This window comes from Patagioenas fasciata, chromosome Z (genome assembly GCF_037038585.1).
Source record: "Patagioenas fasciata isolate bPatFas1 chromosome Z, bPatFas1.hap1, whole genome shotgun sequence".
In the NCBI taxonomy this organism is placed as follows: Eukaryota; Metazoa; Chordata; class Aves; order Columbiformes; family Columbidae; genus Patagioenas; species Patagioenas fasciata.
Genome location: NC_092560.1, coordinates 18,350,239 through 18,359,851, shown reverse-complemented (window position 1 = coordinate 18,359,851; position 9,613 = coordinate 18,350,239). Strand labels below are relative to the sequence as shown.

Genomic DNA, 9,613 nt, shown 5'->3' with positions numbered 1-9,613 from the left:
ATCCTAGCTGGCAAGGATGACAGACTGTGCAGGCTGAAGATTAGATGAGAAGGTGTCAAACTGAAGCATGGCACTCAAAACAACCTATAAGCAAACTCCTCATTAACAAATGTGGGGGAACTTGGCCCAAATAGGACCATAGGGCTACAGACACACACAGCTCCATGAAGCTGCTGTCTGGTGGATTTGCACTGGGCTGTAGACAAAAAAAACCCCTGTTTAACGAAATTTTAGGCTCCCTGGAACATGGATGTTTTCCTTACTCTGTGTATGCACAGCAGGCAGCACATGGCAAGAGGCAGTCAGTGCTACTTGAATGCTTATGATGAAGAATAGCATTGCAGACCATCATTCAAACCAGAGCAGGTAGTTAAAATACTATTTCCAAAGTCAGAGCAAGTCAAAGAAAATTAAGAAAGAAGATACTGAGCAAAATGATAGTTACATCTTTTTAGTAGTGTTTATTGTTGTTATTCACACTTAGACAACTCAATTACATAAAGGGATTTATATGAAGAGCTCTGTATTGATATCATAAGGTGAGAAAGTGTACACGACAAAGTGAAACATTCTGTAGATACAGTGAAGTAGGACCTTTGATAGAAGGGATTATTTCCAAGAGCCTATGTACAAATAAAGGTAACTTTCACACTATATACAAACTTATATTCACAGAGAAAATACTGATTCAGAGATACATGAGCTTCATCTAGTGCATAATGATCCATACACATAAACATATGAGAAAATCTGGAATTTTTCAGGGGGTTGCCTGGATTGGATTCCATTGCAATATATGTGTGTATAAATATATATATATATATATATATATTTAAGTTCAAAATGAGTTAACACGAGGGACTTTTTCATTTTCTTCCTACAATAAGTTGAAAACGAGATATGGAAGAGTATGAAAATGACAAAGTGAAACAAGCTAAAAAAGATTACAAGAATAGCATCTGATTGTCAGTTATAATATGCTACTATTATTTTCACATGACAATACAGTGGCCTGATCTTGCCATCTTAAGTGACAGAAATAATTTCTACTCATGTGAGTCAAGCCCCCAGAGTCAGGATTGCAAAATTAGAACTAAGAGACATCTCGATAATGGAAGTGAACACAAAACCCAGCAAAACCCCTTTGGCATTATTAATACTTAATTTTGATGGGGGATTAAAGTAAAGGGTTGATTTCTATTGGATAGCCTGACACTGAGGATTTCAACTATTTCGTAAAACAGATTTGACAGAAGTAACTCATCTCTCATAAACTTTAACTCAAATATAAGGAATTTCCTTTACTGTGATCTCAGTGGGAGAAAGCATTAGAATAACAGGATGATTTAACCGTTTCATTGGGCCTGGCTCTGCAAGCATTGTATTCCTTCTTTTGGGGTGAACAAGAATGGCAGGGTTGAGCCCCGGCTGCAAAGGCAGGGGGCAGCATTTTGTACAGTCGCACAGGGAAGCTCAAGAGTATGAGCAAACTCCCCCCTGACCAACTCATGGCTTCACTAAGGGAAAACCACATCCCACTTTACTGTACATTTATTTGACAGTATTTTACATTATAGCTTCAACAGAGACATGAAATGGATTCTTTCCTTTAAAAGTAATGATCCCCTTATTTAGAAACCCCATACTCATCTTCTGGGTTTTTTTTATGGCTTCTTTTTGCATTAAGACAACTATGTGACATTAAAAAAAAAAAAAAAAAAAAAAAGGTAAAGTGCAAGATCTTTAAAAACGCATAAAAATTTGTTCGGATGGTTTAGTTCTTGATGAAGGGTGAATTTACAATAAATCTACATGAATGTACAGTTCATTTACCAATCTCTAATTACATTAATTCTTACTCAGTCTTGTCCTGGGCTACTTATGGCTCACGTAGGAACGATGCGGCCAGTTGTGTCTACCCATGCTCCAAGTGGTTACATGGCTTCTAGGCTGGGGCTGACCTGCATCTGGCTGGCTGGGAGCACAGGCTCAGTGGCCATCTGATGTGACTGCATGGCTTCTGGAGAAGACATGGCTTACATCCAGCCAGGCAGCAGGAGCGCGGGCAGGGGGATGTGTAAACTAGCTGCACCCATCCAGGCAGACAAGTCCTGAGGTGCCAGACATTGACAACACACAGTAGATCTACAGGATGAGTTGTCTGGCCTACGGGGCTGTGATCCATGTACAACTTCTGTATCGGATGGGCGCACTGAACTGCTAACTTCCACCTGGAAGTTATTCTCCCCCATCCCAGTGGACATGACAGATATCTCAATACTGATATTCCTGTACCTGATGGCAACAAATCCAAGAAGGATCATTCCAAAATCAACAAGGACTGAAATCCACATTTGTTGGAGGGCTGAATCAGGACTCTTCTCCACACTGTTGAGTGCAAACCACTCCAATTGCTAATCTCAAAATCACTTTCTGCAGGTGTTTTTCCAGGTGCAAGATCTTGCATCTGACTTCCCACGAATAGCAGGAAACCAAGTATCATCTTCTCAGAGGAACTAACCATGCTTCTTTCCCAGTTAGTTGTGTCATAGTTATTTATGAGAGGTAAAATGACTTCCAAGAATACAAGTGAATGTGATTTTTCTCTTTATATGTAGTTCCCAGGACAACTACGTTTATTACACAAGTGCATTTAAGAAATATGGGATCCTAAGATAAAAGTCTGTATCTTGCCCTAGCTAATTTCAGAAACCTTCTGATTTCAGTGGGCCAGTTGGTGGAAAAGGGATTATTCCTTTGTTTTAAATTAAATAACTCCATCTGATACAGACTCATATTTGATTCAGAACTTCAGTCATATGGATCACAAGATACTATTTTAAGCAATTTTTTACTACCAAAAGAAAAATAATTTTAAAAAGTTGTATATCCCCATTTTCGCAAAATATGCAATGAAGTAAAAGACAACTAGAGAAATAATCCCTTAAAAAACACCCAAACATTACGAATATTTCTAAGCAACTATTTTTTACAGTACTTGGATTAATCACATGTTTAACGTACCACTTTGTGGACCTTCATATCCACACATAACAGTACCATGAGTGACAGTGACCATAAACTACTTCAGAGTAGCATATGTGGAAATTACATGTTATGTTCATTGCCATTACAAACATCAAATGACATCTAGATAAGCTGCTTTGTCACCCACTGTGCTTTATGCTTCATGAAGATTATGCAGACAGCCACCTCATTTGAAGAAATAAGCACAGGCGTACAGACACAAAGAGCCTGTCTGCATTACAAGAAAGCAGTAGCTTCCAGTAAAATACTTAGTTTAAAAATGCACAGAGCTTTGCTGAAAGATTTTTCTATGTCTACATGTAGTTCTTGAGAAGATCATCCTCATATGACACTTCTTATCACATTCTTACAGCATTCACCCTACAGATTCGACTATGATGTCTTCTGCAGAGGGAAGCTGTCTTTTTTTTTTTTAGTGGAAAACAGAAAATACTTGCAGGACTCCAATGGTATTTTGTACTGACAGGACCCACTCTCTTCTTTAATTCCAGTGAAGGCAGTGCAGAAAATTTACAATCTGACCCACAATCCTACTCAATTGCTACTGGAAATCCCTTCCAAAAATCATGTCCAATACTGGTTCTGCTCAGGTGTGATGGTGTCACAAAGAGTTGGCTACTTAACCTGAAGTTGCATTCTTATCTTACTTACTGTGCTGCCAACTGCTGTTGTCCTGAAAACACTAAGCTGGAATAGGATCTTGATCATAACACCAGTTTCTGTATTAATTATTAATTTATGCTTCATAAGGATTATCCAGACAGCAGCATCAATTGAATAAATGAGCACAGGCATACAGGTAAGCGGAACAGGCTTCAATGTCAACAATTCATTGTAGAATTCAGGCAGTTTGCAGGACCAGATCCCTGGTGAAGTCATTCAGAGCTTTGACTGAAGAAAACAGAAATTTAATTTTGACTTCTAGGTGGACAGTGTTAAGAAACACTCATGGATCCCATACTGAAAGAGTTATGCACAATAAAGAACACTTTATGCTGGGAAATTTGCTGTCACTGTAAAATACGAGTGTCCTAACTAGTGGTGTGCATTTTTGGTGCCGTTGAGCCTGGACAGCTTATGGACACCCAGTCCTTGGTATGCAGCAGCTCTCGGCTGGTCTCTCAGCACCACAGCTCAAGACTTTCAAACTCCTCCCACATGGGGCCAGGTGCCATGCTTCTCCCTCCATCCCATTCCTCTGTTTACTCTTACCAGCACAGCTGTCACCTTATAATCACAGAGCACACTGGGTGCACATATCCTGAAACAGTTTACTCTAGCACTCATGTAGGAATCTGCCTTGGTAAGTATAACCAGCTTTCACAGCGAGCCTCCACGGAAAGCACCACACATCTGAAATCTCTCCTACTACCTCTGTAGCTGAGCTGCCACTGATCACAGAGTTATTCAGCCACTGGAATAATGATCTGCCCAGCAGATGCAAGGCAGTGGGGGGCATGAGGTATCTCATTCCTGAGGGGAAAAATTTACTTTTAATACCTTCCACGATAAATTTGTTGACAGGGGCAAGCAGACACAGGAAATAAATGAGTCAGATATATTTTAATACAGGATACAAATGCCATTACAGGATACCAACCCTTAGCCCTACACACAAAAATTCTTCCTTCAAGCTGTTGATGCCAGCTTTAGATTGAAATATTCCCAGTGTGTAGGGCTTTGGATCGGTTACTCTTTGCTCCCTCCCTGCCATCAGCAGGGCAGTGGTCTCTGCTGCTGCTGCTCTCACTTGCAGAGAGCACTACTGTGTCCTTACAGCTCTGAAGGTCAGGCTTTTTCCTTTCCAGTGTGGGTGTTATACCATGCTGGTCATGAAGTCTTCAGGAAAAAAAAAAAAAAAAAAAAAAAAAAAAAGAAGACGATAAAAAGAAAGAAAAAGGAGTAATGTACTGAACAGAGATGAGACTCTTGCCTTTCCTAGGTTTCTTGTTTTGAAAAGTCAAACCAGCAAATCTGGGCATCTTTGTATGTCGTAAGCAGCCATACACACAGAGCTATGAAGATCCTGCACCTGCTGTTTTGGATCACTCTGTCCTATCCTGCTGACTTGGGGAAAGGATCACTTGGGTCATATCGAAAGTCTGGTTTGAGCACTGTCATCAGAAATAAAAAGCATTTCATGACTCCTCTGAAACACATTATACTGTGGAGTCAGCTCTGTATTTTGGGAAACCAGTTTCATTTGAGCTCAGAATTTGGGTTACAGATTTGCATGATTGCCATTCTTGTCAGTAGAGGGCACGGTAGGTACGTATATACCTATCCTTCTATTGTGTACACCTGTAGAAACAAATGCTAAGAGGTGGGCAGCACTATTGTTAAGACAGGTAAGGATCCTGGAGCAATGAAGGATCTTAAATACACAGACAAATTTCTTCTCACAATGAGAGAAGCTCACACTAAAAAACACTAAGCAGCAAGAGACGTTGCAAATGTATGGTTAAGATCATAATACTGATTCTCAATGTAGCTAGGACTTAATATTCTAAGACAAGACATGAGTAGCAGACATTGTAACACCTAGTTTTCTTGCCGTGTTTATTAGTATCTCACTTTTACCTTCATGATATTACATAATATTAAGATTTTAGTAATGTTTAACATGTATTTTTTACTGTTTTCTCTACCATTGTTTTCTGTCAAGTCCTTACTCTCTAACCAGATACTGTTATATACAAACACATATAATAGGAAAACAGTAAAGGACAAAGGGGCTGAGTGAGAAGCAAAGAGCATGGAGCACAGAAAAACAGACAAGACAAAATGTGCTGAGCCTTCTGTTACACAGCTGTGAGCATGACATTGCCATTGTGAGTGCAATACAAATACAAAACAATGCTGAAGAAATGTGCTGAAATTTCATGAACTCTAACTGCACAAAGACTCAAACAAACAACAATTATCTGTAATAATTTCTTAACACTCATTCCAGTCCTCCCATTTTTTTTAAATCATCCAAACTACAGGAAAGATGAACATTTCGTTCCTTTCTCCCACCTTATTTTTTTTTTTTTCTGGGTTTGGACCTTCTCTCAGGACTTCAGTAAAAGAGTATTGCATTTTCATTTCGTGCTGGGCCTCTTTAGACATTCACATTTCCAGCAATACTGAAAAAAATTAATGTAGGTTTCCTGCAGCTCCACTATATTCAAGTTGTTAGTTTCTCCTACCTAATTTCAAGATTTATAAGAACAAATATGAACTGCCCCAGCTTTGTGCATCAGCTGAGGATCTCTTCCAGCAATGGCTATATGTAGCTGTGAAGGTCCTTGCACTCCAAGTAGTGGTGAAACATAGTCTGTAAAATATATATCCACTTCAGCAATTAAGCTGCCACTTCACAATTACTTCTATTTTTCATATGAAATACTACGCAGAAGCAAACTAGCCTTTTTCTTCTGGCATGAAAAGGCAAACTCATAATGATAACAGCATCTGAAAGCCATTGGTACTACTGTTGGTATTGCTGCATTAGTAAAAATGGTGTGTTCACATAGTAGTTGCATGATCTCTCCGCATGCTGTGTTGCTGTTACGTAAGAAAGAATATCCCCATTCTGGTCTTTGCATGTGAATGCAATGAAAATCTGCACCAGTTACAAAATGGCCAGGCAGTGTGGCCCCTCCAGTGACAGAGCCAGAGTTTTTGGAATCTCAAGAGTTTTGCAAGATGTAATAAACCACCATTAACATCCTGCTGATTGCCTTTACAGACCTGTGATGCAGAGGATCAAAACACTGATGAACTCCCTGGCTTTGCTGAAATCGCATCATATAAATCCACTCATATGAAGAGAAGTGCAAGCTCTTCCCTGCCTGTGACTCATGTGCTCGCTGTATGCTTTCCATTCAGGAGTTTCAGCAGATTATCAGAAAAAAATCACATACCAGGGTGTGTGGAGGGCAGTGCCTCCACAAAGTTAATATTAGCATTCCCCTTAGAAGATGAGAGCTTTAAGAACTGACCACGTTGTGTGTCTGTGTATATTACTACAGAGAATGAGAAGTCTGTGGGTATATACCATAGGCATAGGAGAAGCAGTAGCTTTCAATGTTTCCATGCGTGCGCAGCATCTCCAGTAACGAGCGTCGAGGATTCACTGCAGCAGACAAAGAAAAGCTCAGCGCAGCTGGACCCATTCCTTCACGTGTGACTGCATTGTCCAGCAAGTCATTCCTCAGCTTTGAGATCCATCCTTTGTATCCATTTCTTTCTCTCTTTTAAGATTGAGGGAGAGGAAATTTAAAAATCCATGGGTTATTCTCATAGAAGCTTTCTACTGTGTTGTTTTTTTGTGTTTTTTTTTTTCCTGTTTGATTTTGTTATTTTTTAAAAAACATATATGCATCATTTTTTTTCCTTTTTCACGAGAAACAGCACTTGCCACTAGATGGAGACAGGACACTGGATCACTTTGTCCTCCAGAAGGACGCTGACAATCAGGAACAAAAAGTAAAGTCCAAACATGAGAAAGCCCAGGATTTTATTCATCCTCCACTTGCAGAAAGCGATGGAGAGGATGACAAAGAGCAGCATGATGAAGAGGAGGACAATTGCACAGAACAGACCGTTGCTGCTGACTGTCACTGGTGCAAAGCTGTTAATCACAGCATACAGGAGCCACGGAAGAGGAAGGCTGTTGAGAAACACAAAATAAATTTGAAACATGGCAGAGGTGTAGAAATGGGCACTAGAAACTTTCTGGAGGCACTTCAAAATACAGCCAGAGGCTCCCTGTATAAAGTGAGCTACGAAACTCTTCTAATGCGTACATAAATCTAATCTGTCAGCCTGCTCTTGGTTCTCGGGGTGAACAAATAGGATTTAGGCTCCCCTCTCTTCCACCAGTTATGTTGGTGAATTATATTTCTCTTGGCTGACAAATCACCTGGCACCCTGTCTGTGAGCAGGGAGAACCCTTTCATTTGCTTCTGGATATCAGACCATCTATGGAAGAATCTACTTCCACCCTCTTTCCAAGAGCCCACATTACAGGAGCGTGTTTGCCTAACGACATGTCCTTGCCATGAAGAACCAGCACTCTGCAAGGCACTGATCTCAAATTTTGGCTCTTAGAACCCTTGATCCAGATTTACTTTATAAACCTGTGTTAAAATGTGAACTTCAACTGAACTCCAGCTTAATTTCTATTTCTGTATTTGCTGTCATTGCATTTCTCATCTCTGATGCCACAGAATGAGGCAACATCCCTCTGGAAGATGTCAAGCTGAAATAAATATTTAAGCCACTGATCGGAGCTTAGCAGGCTTAGAAAGCATGAAGAGAGCTGTCAGAAGCTCTCAATATTCAAACTTCAAATAAGCAGCTCAAGAGAGAATAATTTATTACAGCCTCAGTACTAACTAAGCCAGCCTACAGCTCAGCTGTGTCATTTCTGTTGTAAACACACCAGTTTCATCAGACTGATACAGGACAACATTTCCATTGGCAGGAAGACTAAAAATTCCAAGAAAAGTAAGAAAACATTTCAATAGAGAGAAGTTTTTCAATGCATCCTACGTGCTCTAAATCGAAGCACATAGTAGTGAACAACATTTTCACGTTTTGCAGGTCTGCTGCTTACAGATGTTATTTCAAATGCGTCATGCTTCTAGATTAATAGAAAAAAAGTGGCCCAGTTTTTCTGCTGTGTCCAAAGGTACTGCCATTAGCTAACATGGATTAAAAAAGCCATTTACTATCACTCTAACTTCAGAATCCCTTTTTGTACCTGTGCAGTTGCTGGTATATTTTCAGCAGTGAAAACCATGATCTGTTCTACGACTATGACTAGACCTGCTCTTTTGTGTGTTTTATAGCAAGAAACAACCAAAGATGGATAAACTGAGAGTACAGACGTGATTCTCAGTGCTCCTATCCTGTGTTGAAGATGAGAATACAGGGAATAAAGGTAAAGTTTGTCTGTACATTTCCTGCACATTTTTGAAACACTGAGGCATAGATTACTACATTTCTTGACCTGATCTAACTTGGCCTGAAAAGGTCAAAGAGGAATTTTAATTCCAACTACATGTCACACACATCATTATCCTAGAGCTGCCATGAAGCACTAAAGTGTAAGTAGCACATTTCAGTGTAATCTTACATTGCTTCACATTGTCAGAGGTATACAAAAGGTCCTTTGTGTTAACAGAGAATTGGTTTGTAATTTGGGACTTGCCAGGTATAAAAAAAATCGCATGTCAACAACAGCCTAAATGAGCTACGCAAGATGACATTTCTGGTTTTATTACAGTAAACACGCTGAATACTGCAGAAGCACTGAATTGTCCCCGATCCTCATTTATAAAGAAATCTCTAGTAGAAGCACAATGAGTGCTAACACAAAAAAACAACAGTAACCTGACAAAATCATAAAAGGGTTCAGGAATTCCTTCTTGGAGCAATACTCTTGCATACTTTTTTAAGTGCAATTCACTTACCTGGGCCGCTCTGCAACGTATCAAAGAGAGAATTAAGCAACAAATTCACAACAGTTCTGTCATGCAACTGTCTACAAACTTCTGAGCACTTGAAATAGTAA

General features: G+C 39.7%; 1 protein-coding gene across 3 annotated transcripts in view; it reads right to left on the bottom strand.

Annotated features, from left to right (window-relative positions):
- Positions 1-483: 483 nt before the first annotated feature.
- Positions 484-9,613, bottom strand: part of SLC24A2 (solute carrier family 24 member 2) — a 111,976-nt gene continuing 102,846 nt past the window's right edge. For all 3 annotated transcript variants that reach the window (XM_065860725.2, XM_065860726.2, XM_071802198.1), the window contains one exon: positions 484-7,705. In XM_065860725.2, coding sequence (XP_065716797.1) covers positions 7,456-7,705 — 250 coding nt within the window. In that variant the 3' untranslated portion in view covers positions 484-7,455. The remainder of the gene's footprint in view (positions 7,706-9,613) is intronic.